Source organism: Typopeltis vanoorti, chromosome 25 (assembly GCF_054136105.1).
Source record: "Typopeltis vanoorti isolate ZY-2024b chromosome 25, IOZ_Tvanoo_1.0, whole genome shotgun sequence".
NCBI classification, from domain to species: Eukaryota; Metazoa; Arthropoda; class Arachnida; order Uropygi; family Thelyphonidae; genus Typopeltis; species Typopeltis vanoorti.
Window position 1 is genome coordinate 23,916,565 of NC_143573.1, and position 19,450 is coordinate 23,936,014.

At 35.6% G+C, this 19,450-nt stretch overlaps 1 protein-coding gene across 1 annotated transcript in view; it reads right to left on the reverse strand.

Annotated features, from left to right (window-relative positions):
• Positions 1-19,450, reverse strand: part of Abcd3 (ATP binding cassette subfamily D member Pmp70) — a 602,827-nt gene that overhangs the window by 518,071 nt on the left and 65,306 nt on the right. Inside the window, exon 4 of the mRNA XM_090414763.1 lies at positions 9,266-9,317. Within this exon, the coding sequence (XP_090270889.1) occupies positions 9,266-9,317 (52 nt within the window). The remainder of the gene's footprint in view (positions 1-9,265; positions 9,318-19,450) is intronic.

Sequence of the window (19,450 nt, forward strand, 5' to 3'; positions counted from 1 at the left end):
CCATATCAAGTAGTTCTAGTGATATTACAGTCTCACGAAAACTAAAGCTTTCATGTTTATTGTCAGAAACTGATAGCGAATAACATAATTTTTTATAGACTCCTTAGCATACAATTGAAATGAATATGTTTTTTTTTTTTAATTATTAAAATTCATTATATGTGTGTGTTCTCCATGAAATGTAAATAAAAATCTTATGATCCTAACGAATTTAATGTTTGTTTTTTTTTCATTATTTCGGTTATATTTCAGGTTTGGAACTAATCTTCACTTTTTCTATGGAGTCAGTAGTTCTTTTTAAGCGAATTCTATTTACGCATCTATCGCATAAAAAGAGGTTTAGGTGTGTGGTATCTTTAACATATATATATATATATATACACACACATATATATATATATGTTAAAGATACCAAGCAATTTTAAACCTGGTTTTACTCCATTTCCCAAGTAAGCAAACAGACTAAAAGGTCAAGTTTGCGCTTGCACGTAATGCAAGACCAAGGTAACTCGTGGTAAAAGTAGAATAAGCTCTGATCACTAATCTTAATATTTACCCATAATGAAAAGCACATCTCCTGGAGGAGATGTACGATGCTTTGTATTAAAGGCAAGGAGCCACTACCCAGACCGGTTTCCACCTTTATTGAGGTCTCATCAGTGGGAGCCAGGCTAGAAATACCAAGATTTTAGTAATACAGAGCTTATAAGTATTTTACCAGAACAAGTTACCATAAGGTGTTTTAACCTTATTAAATAAGAATCTCAGGAGGAGACATAAATGTAGAAAGTATTTTACCTTGGGTATACTAAATGTTAAAGATTCTGGTAAAATACTTATAAGCTCTGTATTACTAAAATCTTGGTATTTCTAGCCTGGCTCCCACTGATGAGACCTCAATAAAAGTCAAAACCGGTCTGGGTAGTGGCCCCTTGCCTTTAATACAAAGCATCATACATCTCCTCCAGGAGATGTGCTTTGCATTATGGATAAATATTAAGATTAGTGATCAGAGCTTATTCTACTTTTACCATGAGTTACCTTGGTCTTGCACTACCTGCAGGGTCAGCTAGACTTGCATTATGTGCAGGCGCAAACTTGACCTTTTAGTCTGTTTGCTTACTTGGGAAATGGAATAAAACCAAGTTTAAAATAGCTTGGTATCTTTAACATTTAGTATACCCAAGGTAAAATACTTTCTACATATATATATACAGGGTGTTCGGGATAAATTTGACAGTTTCGTAAGGAAAAAGAAAATCTTCTTTGTATCTATTAAATTTAATGAATTGACAAAAAAACATTACAGGCAGAGTTAATTACAATACTATCAACAAGATTTACTCAAAATAACCACCATTAGCATCGATCACAGCTTCAATTCTGCTTCGGAACCTCGAACAAGCTGATGCTACAGTCTCCCTGGGAAGGGCCGCAAAAACTGTTTTAATTTTATCCATTAACTGGGCTTTTGTATTACTGGAAGTGCGATTGGTGTCTTTTTCAACTGCGCCCCATACAAAATAATCCATGGGGTTAAGGTCTGAGGAGTTTGGAGGCCAAACATTTGGACTGGTGAAGTCGTAGAAATTTTCAGACAACCATTTTTGACTTTTCCCAGAGGTGTGGCAAGGGGCCGAATCCTGCTGCCATACATACGGCCTACCATTGGCTACCCTTGTTATCCAGGGCTTGACTACAGTTAGCAACTCCACGAACAAAGCCCGAATTCCAATGCCAGGGTTCTTCAACACCTGTTCCTGCAGATTTGCGAGGAATTCTGCTGTACGAACGCAATCAGATCGTCTGCTAGGGATCTTTCTTCTTGCTACATCCTCGTAGTCACCATTGCAAGTCTCTAGTTCATGCCTGATTGTTTTTACTGTATTCAGGGAGCATTGGGCAGCAGTCGTAATATCCTTATTTTGATGGCGGGCACGAATCATCATGATACAAGTTATTCTCTTCCATGATTCAGGTGGGTTCCAGCTATCCATCCTTTCTGACATCTTGTATATGAATGAAGGGTCCAAACTTTTAAATGAAGAGAAGTGTGTGTTAATACATGTAACTTACGGAAAAATATAATTAATTATAAATATGTCAAATTTATCCCGAACACCCTGTATATATATATATATATATATATACACACACACATACATACATATATATATATATAGCTTTAAAAAGAAAAAAAGAAAAGCTTTAATGACTGATACTGAGAGATAAAAAGATGAAATGATATATTTGAAAAGATACTACTAGTACACTAGTTTCGTTGAATTGATCAACATCTTCAGGTATCACAATCAAAGAAGTATATAAAGAATTACAGAGACTTAAAATTGTAAAAACAGAACAAGTACAAAAAGACAGTAGCGTGTTTGAAAACAAAATGTGAGCTTGAGTTCCAAACAAACGTATACTATGCGCTGTCGCGAGCGTGCCAGTACTGAACAGAGGCAACGTGTGCGTCAGAGAGATTGAAACTCAGGCTGTTGTTGATATGAGAGGAATCTAGAGAAATTTCCCTAGATTCGACAATCATTCTCTCGAGTTCATCATAGCACACATGGATGTTAGAAGTTTGAGTCCAGTTCACAATGTGTTGGCGGCCTTCGTCTGAGTTAGCTGAAAAGAGAACATGGCTAGAGAGAGCGCTAGCTCTAGTCCTGTTATAGGAGATATCGCTACGGTGTTCTTCCAAACGTAGAAGGATGGATTTAGCAGTCTGGCCATAGTATGGCTTTCCACAACCACATAAAATCTTGTACACTCCTGGAAACTGAGTTGGAAGATGTTTCTCTTTAGGTTTGCTAAGTATTGAACAAAGTTTTGGAAGCATAGTGAAGCAAGTTTTGAAGTTCAACTTCTTGAGAATCTTTGCCAGTTTTGGTGAAAGAGAGCTGATGTAAGGCAAAGAGATGGGCAGCCCGATCTCTTCGATTCTCGCGGATATATTTCTCAACGATTTTGAAGAAAAAGCTATTAACTCCTTCCATCTTAAACCAAAATTCTGGTATCGCTATATTGATTTCCTCATCTGGGAATATGATGTCAACAACCTCAATTTATTTTTAGAACATCTAAACAAATGCCATGAAAAAATCTCTTTTACCTTCGAACTGGAATCAGATGACTGCCTCCCCTTTTTAGACCTGAAACTTACCAGATGTGCTGAGAGTATTAAAATCTCAATTTTTAGAAAGCCTACTCATACTGATAGATACCTTCATGCTTCCTCCCATCACTACCCCCCACAAAAATTTGGTATTATTTCCATCTTAGCTCACCGAGCCAAATCATTACTTACAGAAGAAAAAAAATGAAAATGAACTCCTTTTTCTTAAAAACACTTTTATTAAATGGTTTCTCTCCTAAGAAAATTGCCAAATGTCTTTCCCCCAGTCACTCAACTACTTCTGAAGATCCCTCTTCCCCAAGAGCCTTCATCCCTTTGCCTTACATCAGCTCTATTTCACCAAAACTGGCAAAGATTCTCAAGAAGTTGAACTTCAAAACTTGCTTCACAATGCTTCCAAAACTTCATTCAATACTTAGCAACCTAAAGAGAAACATCTTCGAACTCAGTTTCCAGGAGTGTACAAGATTTTGTGTGATTGTGGAAAGCCATGCTATGGCCAGACTGCTAAATCCATCCTTCTACTTTTGGAAGAACACCGCAGAGATATCTCCTATAACAGGACTAGAGCTAGCGCTCTCTCTAGCAACGTTCTCTTTTCAGCTAACTCAGACGAAGGCCGTCAACACATTGTGAACTGGACTCAAACTTCTAACATCCATGTGTGCTATGATGAACTCGAGAGAATGATTGTCGAATCTAGGGAAATTTCTCTAGATTCCTCTCATATCAACAACAGCCTGAATTTCAATCTCTGTGACGCACACGTTGCCTCTGTTCAGTACTGGCGCACTCGCGACAGTGCATAGTATACGTTTGTTTGGAACTCAAGCTCGTATTTTGTTTTCAAACACGCTACTGTCTTTTTGTACTTGTTCTGTTTTTACAATTTTAAGTCTCTGTAATTCTTTATATACTTCTTTGATTGTGATACCTGAAGATGTTGATCAATTCAACGAAACTAGTGTACTAATAGTATCTTTTCAAATATATCATGTCATCTTTTTATCTCTCATAAGCTTTTTCATAATATTCCAACCAAGTAAAAATGAATTCTGAAAAAAAAAAATATATATATATATAAAATATTATTATTATTATTATTTGACCAACCACCTAAAATTAAATATACTGACTCATCTCAAAATATTTGCTGAATGAATACCATTTCACTGATTGTAATATCAACTCGCAATTAGAAATATTCAGCTGACATAAAACTGATAAATACAGTCCATTAGTTCTTATCAACATCACTTTTTAAGAGGCAAAGATAACTAGGTTGAGCTGATCAGTACTATTTCATGAGGATCCCACTTTCAAAGAAACATGCATCATATGGATCAGACACACTCATAGCTGGAAATTTCCTTATTTGATTCAAGACATGGAGGAACATATTCAAAATTTTTGAACATGCATTCTGCCAAATTTCTTAAGCCCTCAGTAGTTAACCAATCAATTTAGCAGAGATCAAATATAAGAATCATATTTTTGCAATTTAATGCAAACAACTGTAATGGAATAGATATTAGCCTTCCTTCAGTGGAAGCTGCACTGAAAGAAAGCTAAGTTAATCCCACCTACAAAAAGTCATAAACCTTGCTTCTGTAAATCCTTGCTGAGAGTTGATTAAGAGTTATCTTAATCCACACGACATGGTCTAGAGATCAAACTACTCTTTCAAGATATTTCTTCAGGATACAATACACAGCAGTGGTCTCGTAATAAAATTCATCTACCAAATAAAGATATGTGGTAAATATGCGTGCTTACAGTGAGGATTCCAAATCACGGCCTGCTTTCTGGTTAGAGTTGAAATGCTATTCACTTGGACAACTAGGCTGGCATATAATTTACAAATCAATCAGAGATCCCTAAGATGCACTGCTTTTCATTACATTTTAGAGATTTGTTGACTAGATTACTAATTGACCATCCAAGAGATACCTAACAGTCATTTCTTAAATGTAATAGAACCAAGTTTTAAGTTCTCTAACAATAGTACATACACATAATATAAGGCTTCGTATGGCTAGTCATATGAAGACTTCTGTGGAAAGGATACACGTGGAAGTACAAGGCAGGCAATGACAATGACATGCTTAGGAGACAGCTTGGAGCTATAGCATGTAATAAGCAGTTGGGTGGTAAGGAAATGAATGCTGGTTGGGAAATGACAAAGAAATACATATAAACTCAATGTGTGAATGTATTCTAAAGGTCAAAAGGCTGAATAAAGTAGGTGTAATATGGGTGAATGAGGAGATTAATCATGAAATCGGGAGAAAGGTACTTTGGAGGTAGCACAAGATGAATAATGGTAATGATTAGTTGCATGAAGAATATAAAGAGCAGGCTAGGAGAGTGACTCAGTAAAGACAACAGTACAAGCAGAAATGAGCAAATTAGGCCAAGAAAAACCCTCATGAGTTTTTTCAATATGCAACAAGTAGAAAGTAGAATAATTATAGTAGGATGATGTTAATGGATGAAAGTGGGAGTCTGATTATTGTTTGGACATAATCAAAGTGTTCAGTAAGCAGTTCATCAGGGTATTTCATCCTAAGTGCAAAATCAGAAGTTCAAGTATAGAGAATGAAAAGAAAGAAGACTTAATGGTGAGGGAGTAAAAAGGTATATGAAAAGTTAAGTAAGCTAGATGTCAATAAGACAAGAGGATGACATATCACAGCATGCCTTAAGGGAATGTTCCAAGGAGTTAGCATCAGCCTTGGCTGATCTATTTAATAAGAGTCTAGTAATAGCACAAGTCCCAAGGGAATGAATTCCATTCACAAAGGGCTAAGGCAACAAATTATAGGTCAATCTGTATATCTGGAGAGGTTGGTGTGTGTGTGTGAGAGAGAGAGAGAGAGAGTGTACAAAAGCAGGCTGATAACAGTGGTATTCTTTGTGCTTGTCAGTATGGGTTTGTTAAAGAGAGGTCATCTTTTACACACTTGCTTATGTACTATAACAAGGTGACAAATATATATATATGGTTATGGTATATACAGTGGTATACATAGATTTTGCAAAGGCTTTTGATAGATTGCACCACAAGATGGTCAACTAAATTGAAGCAGATGAGATTGGATAATAGACTATTGAGTTGAATAGGTGACTGGCTGTCAGACAGGTATCAGGAAGTTCTGTATGGGGGAGAACGCTATCTCGAAAGGGAAAGTCACTAGTGATGTGCCACATGGGTCTGTTTTGGGGCCATTGTTATTTAACATGCATATTAATGATACTGGGGTAGGCTTAACAACTGCGATATACAACTGTTTGCAGACAATGCAAAACTGGGAAGAGCAAAGAGGAATCAAGCATATGTGGCCTGATAAGAGAACTTGAATAGAATGTATGAATGGGCTACAGTATTGAAGTGTCAATTCAATGTTGCAAAGTGTGTAGTTCTGAAATTTGGTAGGCAACAGTGAGTTGCCAAATATACACTTGGAGGGGAAATTTTGAGTGGTGGTGGACAGTGATCTGAAGTTCAGAGGTCATATTGCATGAGTTGTAAAGACATCACATTAGATAATGAAAATGACGCAGAGGATCTTAACTTGTAGAAACAGAGGTTCTGGTTCCATTGTATAAGGGCCTCATCCATATAAGGCCTTCATCAGGTCTCGTACAGATTACTGCACACAGATTTGGTCTCCTGGTTTTCATGGTGATGAGGATATATCAGAAAGGGTCCAGAAAAAACTGGCTAAAATCATAACTGATCTTTGGGATATGAAGATAGATTTGAGGAATGCCATATGCAAAGCTTTGTGAATAGAAAAAAAGAGAGGATATGAACGAGACATTTAAGGGTTGTTAGCGGGTTAATGTAGAAGAAATTTTTCATAGAATGGGAAAAGGGGGGTGGAAAAGGGGGAAATACCTAGAACTGTATTAGGAAGTGTAAGCAGGGGAATAAGCTGGTTCTTTATTTGGAGAGTAGCTGGTGAATGGAATAAGTTGCCTGATACTGTGTTGAATGTAGATAAATTGAATGAGTATAGAGCACAATTTGATGGGATTGTGTGTAGCAGTGTTTGCCTCCCATGATGAGTCCTCTGACTCCATGGAAGTCTAATGTTAATAATGATAATAATACAATGAAATATTTTGAAAGCATGATGGCCTCTTGTTTTGGGCTTTCCATTAGTGAGTAGATGAGTGCAAACAGACTCAAAACAGCCAACTGATTAAGAAAACCTAAAATGCACTGCAATGAAAGAGGCACAATCATTTAGAGGGACCTACAACACAGGTCTCTTTTAGATCATGTCTCATAATATATAAGAATTGCATACAAAAAACAGCTTGCATTAGGAACAGGTTAAACTGAAAGTTAATAAATCATATTCAAAACATTAAAACCAAACCACCTCGGCCTTGATTCTGTAATCTTTCCAGATACTTTAGTTACCTTCATTGTTCCCCTGATCAGCGTTTTTTTTTTTTTTTTTTAATCTTGTCCAATCTTATTACACCACTTGCAAGTCTCAGCATTCTCATTTCAACTACATCCATTCTCTTCTCCCATCTCTTGGTCATCCTGCCAGGTCTAACTACCATTTTGTAGATATTTCCTTTTAACTTGTGAGACACTTTTGTATCACACAAGATACCTGAAAGTTTTTTTGTCCAGATCATTGCTTAGTGATCACCAGCATCAAGTTGAAACTCAAGTGATAAGTGAAGGCACAGTTTATAGTCAGAGATATGAGGAGGACACAAAGCAAGGAAAGTGTATAGGAAATTTCTCAAGAACTGAATTCCATTATAGAAAAGACTGGGATATAGAAATAATGAAGTGGTGTCTCCAATCAAGAGGACAGTGGAACAAATAGTCCCAGAGACAGAAAAGCCGAAGAAGATGTGGATCTCAGAAGAGCCAGTAAATATAATTCAAGGAAAAAAAAAATTTGCTATTAAAGATTAGGGAAGAGAGAGAGAGAGATCTGTGGTAATTAAAGAATAAAACAGAGCAAAATGCAATGAAGTGAAAAAGGCAGTTAAAAAAGAAATCGAAATGGCTACAGGAACAGTGCAAGGATATCAATAAACACCATGGTGAATACAGAACAAGTATATACGATGATCGATATGGTGAAATCTTGATGAACACAGAAGAAATAGGAGAGAGAGAGAGAGGGACAAGATACTGCCCAGTTATATAAAACACAGGGAAATGTTGAAATCCAAAAGAAGTTACTTGATGAAATGAGGGAAATATCACCACCAAGCACAGAGGAAGAAACAGATATACTGAGGGATGAAGTTGTAAAGGTAGATCAGAAGAATTATAAAAGCCCATGGAATGATGAGATCACTGGAGAAATGTTGAAACATTGGTGAAGTGATCACAGGTGAACTCTCTAGTATACTGGTTGTGTGACATAAAGTGGAACAAAGGCAAAACATCAAAAGAATGGACAAGATCAATCCTAATGCCCATTTACCAAAAATATCAATTTTAAATATCAAGCCAAACAATATTATATAAAATAGTGCATGTGTTTACTGACTCAAGGTTTTGGGTCAGTGAAAATTTTTTGTGACTAGCAGATTTGAACACATTCACTGTCACTAACACTTTACAGCATTATGACTCATGTTTCTATGCTGCAGAACTCAGTCTATGCCTGAACAGTCTAATCATGTGGATGCGTGGGCACTTGTAGCAAGGTCATGAATGTCCATAGGCTATTCATGATCAGTTATAAATGAGTGGTAGTAAACATGTTAAATTGTATTTCTGGAGCCTGTATCTCTATCCCAGACCTAATCAAATCTAGTAGAAATAAAGGACAACCAAGCCAAACAAACATGACTATTTTCTCAATTTACTGATTGAGAAAACAGTCATGTCTGCATGCTTGTCTGTTTAATACAGTTTGTGTGAGATGAATAACACCACGTTTTCATGATATCAACTCTAGTTTATGTGCAAGTACAAAGATCAAGAAAGTTAGAGAATACTGCATTATGCTGCAATAATCAAACTTTAATAGGGTAACATTACCGTCTCCCACACACAATCCTAAAAAAATAAATAATGCAATATATGTTGTATTCCTACAGTAATTAGAAAATTAATAAAATGAAGCTTACTTCAGGTGTGAAAACTCCTGGTATTATAATCTTTAAGATCTTCTTGAGCTGCCTGCACAGAAAAAAATACTTTATTATAAAAATAATATACATATACACCTAAACCTCTTTTTATGCGAATTTATTTTTTTATGCGAATTGGGATATCAAAAATAATTTTTTTTACGCGATTTTTATTCACTTTTACGTAACCAACCTAAATTCTAAGTTAGGAAAAAATCCGTAATTAAAGAAAATTCTGAGAATATTGTAAAATTGCATTCTTGTTTCAATTAAGAAAATTCTAAATTCTAGAAAATTCTGAGAATTTTATAGAATTGCATTCTTGTTTCAATTAACAAAATTCTAAATTGTTACGAATTTCATTTATTGGGAATTCCCTGAATTACAATACATAACTGACTGCACATAAAAAAACAGTTCTTAGCAGTTTGAATTTGGTGTTTGAGTAGACAACACCGTTACCGCATTTTTTTAAGTGAAATCAAAATAAAAATCGCGTTATAAAATTAAGAAATAATAAATCATAATGATGGTACAACATGACAAAATTTCATGCCAGCTGGGGCATCGCCCAGTTAAACAAGGCCCCACGTTGTTTTCGCCAGGGAACCAGGGCAAACAGCGAAAAGTCAGCTACTGGAACAAATCTGAAAAGAAACCCCAACTCAACATCACCAGATCAACATAATAGGGGTGACTGAAACAAAAAAGACAAAAACTGGTGAGATATTTCTGAGCAATAAATACAAAATGTTATATTCAGGCAATGACAATCAAGGAAAAGAAGGAGTAGCCATAGTATTCAACACAAAATACGAGGCTAATCTTATTGAATGGCAGTCAGTCTCAAGTAGAGTGATGTGGGCAAATATGAGAATAGGGAACTGGTCAATGAGACTTATTTGTGCCTATGGTCCCACACAAGGTTCTACTAAGGTAGAAGTGGAGGAATTTTTTTGAAGATTTAGAGAAAGCAACTAACACAATGAAAAAGGATAAGTTGGTCCTTGTTGGAGATCTAAATAGCAGGGTAGGAAATGATTGTGAGACATACAAAAATATTTTGGGAAAATTTGGAGAAAAGAGCAAAGCTAATAATAATGGCAAATATCTGTTGGATTTCTGCTCAGGACATGGACTGGTTATTACTAACACCATGTACCAACATAAAAATGTGCATAAATTCACATGGAGAGAAGAGGCTAAGAATAAGAAAAGTCTCATTGACTATGTTATTGTTGATAGTGATGTTTTCTCCCTCGTGCAGGACACCAGAGTGTACAGAGGATTTGAAATTGGAAGTGATCACTATCTTGAGCAGGATAAAATTGAATTTCATATTGAAAAGAATAACATGTAAGAAAGTTTTAAAGCGAATAAAAGTTGAGCAGCTCTCAGATGTGAACTGTAGACTAAAATACACAAAGATTATTGAAGAAAAAAACGGAAGAGTTTGAGAACAGGAACCAAACTTTTGAGATTCAGTGGAAAGCCTTGAAGAAAACTGATTGATTCAGCCAGAGAGGCATGTAGTGAAGTTGTCTGCAAGGATAGAAAAATCAGAACTCCATGGTGGACACAGGAAGTTAAAGAGGCAGTGAAGGAAAAGAAGAAAGCATATCAAAAGTTCCTGGCAAATAAGTCAGTTTGTGCTCTTAGAGAATTCACAGAGAAATGTAAGAAAGCTAAAAACTGTAAAACTAGCCAATAATATCAAGAATAATAAATATCAAGAAGGTGGTAATTCTGGAGGTTGTTGAAGAAGCTTAGAAAAGGAGGAAAAAGTGCTGTAAAAGGAGTTAGAGATGATAAAGGTGACATGAAAACGGGAGAAAAAGATATGCTTGAAGTATGGAGTAATTACTTCGAAAAATTGCTAAATGAAACAAGCAGTGATAGCACATTGGTAAAAAACACTCAACAGGCATCCAGTCAGGAATACATATCCATACTTGAAGTAGAAAAAGCCATCAAAGGCTTGAAATGTGGAAAGGCAGCAGGAGTAGATGATATTCGACCAGAAATGCTGAAGTATGGTGGTATAAGAGTCTTACAGTGTCTGTACTGCATAGTTCAGAAAGCCTGGGCAGAGGGACGAATTCTGATGATTGGAATAGAGCTCTAATAGTACCCGTATATAAAAAGGGGAAACAAAACTGAATGTGAGAATTCCAGGGGTATTTCCCTACTGAGTGTTCCTGGCAAGATTTATGCCATTATACTTGAGAAACGGCTGAGAAGAATTGTAGAAAAAAGCTTGATGAAGAACAAGCTGGATTCAGGCCAAATAGAGGCTGTCAGGATAAGATCTTCACTTTACGACAAATAGTTGAGAAAGCATGGAAATATAATAAAGATCTGTATTTAAGTTTTGTCGATCTGGAAAAGGCATACGACAAGGTGCCAAGATTGAAGCTATTCAATACACTACAGTTATATGGTGTCAATGGAGCATTATATCATGCAATACTTAGTCTTTATTTGAGTTGCAAGTCAGCAGTTAGAATTGAAGGAAGTACAGGAAGATGGTTTAATGTTAAATCTGGTGTGAGACAAGGATGTACATTATCCCCTGTGTTATTCATTATCTATATGGATCACATTATGAAGGAAAGTGGTATTAAACATGATATCAAAATTGGAGATGTTAATGTCAGCTCTTTACTTTATGCGGACGATGTTATACTTTTAAATAAATCCCTCCAAGTTTGCCAGATTCCCTGACTAAATTGAAAAACTGTTGTAATAGATATGGTATGAAGGTCAGTAATAAAAAGACAATCATCATCATCAAATTCCTGCCATGTACCATCAAGGGGTGTACAGGATATGATAGTACTATATGAAAAAATTACATCATTACTAACTTCCTATCTACAATTTTCCTCCAAATCAGTCTGTTAAAAAAGACAAAGACAATTTAAATAGGTAGAATCATTGAAAATGTTAACTGTGTTGCGAATGGAGAACCTGTGGAACAAGTAAAACATTTCAGCTACTTAGGCATGATTTTTAGTGAAGATGGTAAATTAAATACAGAAATAGACAACAGCAGAGTCAGCAAAGCTGGTATGGTGGGAAGTCAATTGAATAAATTCATATGGAATAAGAGAGAAATTAGTCGGAACACTAAATTAGCTGTATACAAGACGGTGTTCAAACGAGTTTTAACTTATGGATCTGAGTGCCAGGTTAGAAGTAAAACACTTGACCAAAGACGGCAGATATGAGAATCCTGAGAAAGATTAGAGGCATGAACAGATGACATCAATGGGAATATCATATTAAAAACGAGGATATTAGGAAAGAACTTGACATTATGAGCATCCAGGAATGTGTTAGCAGAGCTAATCTCAGGTGGTATGGTCACTTAAATACAATGGGCGAGGAAAGATTAGCAAAACAAGTGTTCTCTGCCAGGTTGGCAGGAAAACGACCTAGAGGAAGACCAAGATATAGGTGGATTGATACTGTACAAAGTTCCTTAGATGACAGAAATATAAGATCTGATAATGTTGGAGTCTTGATAAGTAACAGACTGATTTGGAGGAAAATTGTAGATAAGAAGTTAGTAATGATGTAAATTTTTCATGTAGTACTATCATATCATGTACACCCCTTTAAGGTACATGTCAAGAATTTGATCATGATATATATGTATATATATATCTAGGTTTAGAGAAAATATGTTCACTTGTTTCTCATTTGTCAAGAAATTATATTCTTGTTTAATCCTCTATCAAAGTGGAATCAAACAACGTTCACATTTGAAGTATCTTCACAACTAGGCTACCTTGTAAATAGAAGTAGCTGATTTAACATTAATTGCCTCAGTACCCCATAATGCAAAGCACACTTTCTTTCAAACACGTACATTGCTATATAGTTAAGGGCAAAGTCACTATCCACACCAGTTTTAACCTTCACTGAGGTGAAAATGTAAACGGATGTTTTTATAGGACTATAATAGCACAGTGATGCAAGAGAACCTAATAGTATCAGAAGAAAGAAAAGATGGATAGATAGCAGCAAAGAAAGAAAAGATGGATAGATAGCAAAGAAAGAAAAAGACCACAGCTTCTTATATCATCATGTTAGCCAAACACTATCTTTTTTTCCCTTTTCAACAGTCTCATGCAGCTACACAGCCAAAAGACCAATTGAAATTAAAATTTATTATATCATGGAATGCTTTTTAAATATAAAAATCAGACTGAACAATAAAATTTTCCCAATACAATACTGTAAATAATTTGTCTGTCATATTGCTGGTTTCTGAATGTTTATTTGTAACTTTCCATAAATGATATTTTAAGTCGATTATAAAAAATCAAACTTCTTTTCTAAATGCTGATAGGTAGTGGGGGGGGGGGGGGTGTTGGTATTAAAAAAAAAACTGTTCTCTTGCAAGTAATGGAATGCTCAACACATTACATAATCTTTTCCAAATATGAAGGGCAAGAGGACAGATAATGAATGCATGTCTACTGTCGGTGGCAAAAGTAACTATTCTGGCAATAAAATTTTTCATTATTAAAAACATCCCATGTCTTTCTGTGCATTTCTGTGAAAACCGCGTCATGCTACTGTCTATACTTTTCGAATTATTGAATTTTTACTTTTTCTGTTACTTTTGGATCACCCGGTATATACTACTGCTGAATTTCTTTTTATACATGCAGCAAGCGTTCGCCAGTTAGGACATGAGGTGTACACATGTATCTGGCTCTAGGTTTGTAAATCATTGAATTATTGACTGCTAAACACCCCATGAATATCATTTCACATGGATAACAGATGTCAAAGATTTGATGACCAACATTAAAATACCTCCATTTGATGGCATTTACTGGAAGACAGACATGTGCAATTCTCTGAGCAAGATCCCTCATTAGGATATCCTTGGAACTAAGTTATTAAATAACATATCATTGTTAGTATCCAACTGAAGACATTCATGGCAGAAGAGGCAGATGATTTACCTATACCAAGTTTGCTGTTATTAATGGAAAGAATGTTAGTGTCAGTATGCTGCAAGTCTTGGAGTTAGCACAGAATGCAGTAGTATTCCGTAACAGTCTTTGCTCTTGGACACTGTAATAATTTATTCCAAAAGTGGGAGATGCAGATCTCCTCCAGGTAGCTAGAGAAGGTCTGTACATGTATGATCATCTGCAATATTTTATGAATTTTTGAGGCTGTACTGCATAAACAGAATTTTAATACTGGAGGTCATAAGTTTCTTTGGTAGTTGAAAACTTTTCAACTTCTTGGAATTGTTTAGTCTATTCTAGTTATTCTTATTAAAATTATTTCACGCTAAAAAGTATAATTTGTTAAATTTGTAATAAATATCGATTATTTAAACAATATCTCATTAATTACACCTTATCCATAAGTAAGAAATATTTATTCATGTATAAAGTACCAATAGTAATAATTATTTGCAGAAATTTATAATTATCCAACAAAAACTAAAATATCCCATAACTGTTTTGAGCAGCGTGTAACTGTTTTTCTTCAGGTTCCGTAATGTCTGTAATATTTATTACATACAGTTGAGCAGAGAACATTATGGTTTTAAGTACTGTGGCTTTAAAAGAAAAGGAAAGTTGCCAGTCTTAAGGTTTTGATATCCTAATTTTCCAGTCTTAAGGTTTCGATGTTTTTGTGAATAGTTCCTGAACTGGTAATATTGGACAAGTGGAGAAAGGAACTCCAAGTATGGTGAATGGGTCTCTCCTGAGGGTTAAAACAAAGGGTATATGCCTCCAAGATGAGATCTTGGAAGCATACCCTTTGTCAGTATTGGCAGTTAGGTCACTGATTTTGATGAATTTTTCTGAAATACTGACAAAGATGTATATTGAGTTTTTATCCCTCAAAGTGTTTACTATACTGTCAGCATATGCTAAGACATTATTTTCCTTAGTGGATGGAACTATTATCTTCCTCATACAACATATGAATTGGCAAAAGAGGTTCCAGAACCAATGCAAAGAGCAAGAAACCCATTGACTAAGAGGTAAGCAGTTATATTGGCATAAGCTCTTTTAATGATGGATAGCAGCCTTTTTTCCCCCCCGCCCCAATATGCTACAGGAAATAGAACAGAAAAGGATGCAACATTATCAAATGTTTCAGTAAGCTCCACTGAGAATGATGCCACTAGCCACTTTTCATGTTATATGGCAAAGTAGATAACACAGCAGAAACAGACTGTATTACTCATCCTGTTGTTGATAATGCAAAGAAAGATCTTGTAATCAGTATCAGACAGAGATACAGGCTTACAAGTGTTCATTGAAGTATGATCTCTATTAGGTTATGGAATAAGGATGGTATAAATTCAAATTCTGCTACAAATTCACTTGGCATATGACCAGTGGTGAGAAAAGAATTAAAGCGTATAACTGGAATGGAAAGAATAAAATACCAGGGTTCTCGATAAAGTTCAGGGATTTTCTTCTGGCATTCTTTATAGGCTGTTTTAACTTCAGTTGCCGTCTGCTGAGCCCATCTTGAACAGGGAAGGCATTAATATTCTAAGAATTACAGTTTCCCACAGTACTGTCTTCAAATAGATGTTCCTAGTGTTTCTTTCTGAAAGCAGTCAAGGATGTCTTGTGTGGTGGACATGTCTCCACCATCCACACAGATTTGGGGTAAAAGTCCATGGAATTTGGTGAACTGGCTATTGACGAATATAGCTAAAGGGCTGTCTGCTAAGTGCTCCTATATTCTTATTTTAAAATTTATTTCTTCCACTTGCTTCTCCCTTTCCAGTTCTATCTCACTGTTGCTGTTTCTGATGATGTCTGCATTTTATACCATCACACTGGTTAGTTATGAACCAGCTTCTCTTCATTTAGGTCTTTTAACTGCTTCCTTTTTAGGAAAGCATGTTTATTTCCCCATTCAATCATATTCTGTTTTTCTGCTTCTTCAAATTTCATCCATGTATCCCAGTCCAAAGTGACATTATCTAGTTTATACAGAGAGTTTGGAGTGTTGCTGGAAAGACTGATTGGAAATATGGCAGAAATCTCCATGCTCAGAACTGATCTTTACTTTTCCATGTAATGGTATTTAAGCAAGACTGGATGATGATCCGAGGAGCCTCAATGGTTCAGCTGGTATAGACGAAGCCCTTTGGTCGGAAAGACCTGGGTTCGATTCCCATCCAAGACATGAGGAACGTTTATTTGGTCTCTTTTGACCAAATAAAATAAAATAAAGGTGAGTTAGCAGGTCTCATATGGAGGTAGGGGGTTTTTCACCCAGAAACTCAGGTTTTTTTGTCCCCCTAGAACAGGCAAACTGGCCCAAGGACCTGATGGTCTGGGGATAGAACTTTATCAAGAACCCTGCTATTTTATTCTTTCCATTCTAGTTATAGTCTTTTAATTCTTTTCTCACCACTGGTCATATGCCATGTGAATTTGTGAACACATGCATCTACAGACATAGGACACACCAGGAGGCATAGGGCCAACCACCTTATCCTTGAGATGGTTGTGGCTGTGTAGTCCACATCTAAGGACCTTAATGGTTCATGAAAAGCTTAAGAAGAAGAATAAGAAGGATGAGGATCCGACATGCTGATGTTAAGATTTTTTGCTAACTTATTATGTTGATAAGGGAAGAAGAGATATAAATTTGATCAAGATGGAAACCAATAACTTGATTAATGTAAGTGTAAACCTAGAAATAAGGACTGTGAATCTTTTATGTGCCTGTTAACCAAGCATTGCCAAGACATATTTTTAAGCATATCCTACTTTTCCACTTCTGGAGTTACTTCTCAGTTTGTCTAATATGGTTTAATGCAGTTCCAGTCTTCAGCTGCTATGATGTAGTGGGCACCATATAGGTATGGCTGCAATTCATATGGTACCAATACATATGGTATTTTCAGTCTACTGTTAAGATTCACCCTTCTGCATACCTTTGGATAGCAGAGAATGATCCAAGGAGAGGAGCAAAAATAAGAACCTCTACTGGAGCACTGTAAGATCTTCTGAAGCTCCAATAAGACAGAAGCAGGTATATATTAAGATTTTTATATCTTTAAAATCTACAGAAGTAAGTTTCTTGGAGAAACAACCTACTATTATGATGTAGCATAAGTTTCCATATGGCTTCTTGTTTAACTGGATTGTGGAATCTTCATACATCTAAAGAGACAAAACAGAAGGGAGATATAATTAGTGAAGAGTAACTGCTAAGTCTTTAACCTACAGCTTTTGAATGAATCTGATGAGGTCTTCAATTTGTGAAGGTGTAATTGTGTGTCACACTTCCTGTAAATTATTTTCTAGCTTGCTTTTTGTAGATGCTTGCATGATTTCGATTTTAGCTCGTGTTTTGAAGGAATGTGCAAAAGAACTGGCAATACTTCTGACTAGGTTCTTTAAGTCTTCTCAGCTCTGATAGTTCCAAGGAAGTGGAAAGAGGGCAAAATAATTACCATGCATATAAGGAAGGTTATAAGAGTGTAGTAACAGATTACAGACCAATCATTATCTCAGGAGGGGTAGTAAAAGTACTGAAAAAATTGGTCTAAAATTCAGGAATGGATGGATAGGAATATGACACTCTATGAGGGGCAACATAGCTTTGTGAAGGGTCAGTCATGCCATACTAAGCAACTTTTTATAATGAAGTGACAGCTGAGTTGTCTAAGGGAAATGGCTACATGATGATTCTGCTGGATTTTGCAAAAGCATTTAATCAAATGCCTTAAGATTGGCACCATCAACATAAGAAGATCAATGGAAAAGAAATGGAACTAGCAGAAGAATTGGATAAGTATCAGATCGACATAACAGTTGTTACTGAAACAAAGAAGACAAAACCATGTGAGATCTTTCTAAGCAAGAAATACAAGATGCTACATTCAGTAAATAACAATCAGGGAAATGAAGTAGCTATAATATTTAACATGAAATATGAGAATAATCTTCTTGAATTGGAGGAAATATCAAATAGAGTGATGTAGACTAATATCAAAATGCGAACTAGACAATGAGACTTATTTGTGCTTATGGTCCCAAAGAAGATTCTAATAAGGAAGAAATGGAGAAATTTTTTGAGGCATCAGAGAAGGCAGCTAACACAACAAAAAAAGGAAAAGTTGGTCCGTGCTGGGGATCTAATAATTACAAGACATATAGGAATGTTTCAGGAAAATCTGGAGAAAAGAGCAAAGCTAATAATAATGGAAGTACTTTCTAGATTTCTGCTCATGACATGAACTAGTTATTACTAACACCATGCTCCAACATAAAAATCTGCACAAATTCACATGGAGAAAAGATGCAAGGAATAAGAAAAGTCTCATTGATTATGTTATTGTCGACAGTGATATTTTCCCACTGGTGCAAGCCAAGAGTATATATAGGATATGAAATAGGAAGTGATCACAATTTAGTGTTGAGCAGGAAAAAATTGAACTTCATATTGAAAAAGAAGGGCATGTAAGAAAGTTCTGAAACAAAGCAAAGTTGAACAGCTATCAGATGTGAACCGTAGGCTCAAATACATAACATTATTTAAGAAAAACTGAAAGAGTTTGAAAAGAAGAACCAAACTTGGAGATTCAGTGGCAAACCCTAAAGAAAACTGATTCAGTCAGAGAGGCATGTGGTGAGGTAATATGCAAGGATATAAAAATTACTCCATGATGAACTCAGGAAGTTAAAAAGAAGAAAGCATATCAAAAGTTGGCAAATAAGTCAGCTTGTGCTCTTAGAGAATACAGAGAAAATATAAGAAAGTAAATCATTGTGTAAAATTAGCTAAGCAAAAGTCATGAGAAGACTTTGGTAAGAACATTAAAATTAAATATCAAGTAAAATATTCTGGAGACTATTGAAAAAGCTCAGAAATGGAGGGAGTACTGTCACGAATTAGAGATAATGACGTGGACACGAAAACTGAAGATAAAGATATTCTTAATGAATGGAATAATTACTCTGAAAGATTGCTAAATGAAACAAGCAGTGACAGCATGGTGGTACCACACACTCAATAGGAATGCCATCTAGAATACATATGAACTTGAAGTAGAAAAAAAAAGCTATTGCAAAACCTGAAATGTGGATAGGCAGGCAGCTGAAGTAGATGATATTCAAATAGAAATGCTAAATTAGGGAGGTAGAAGTTTTACAGTGGCTACAC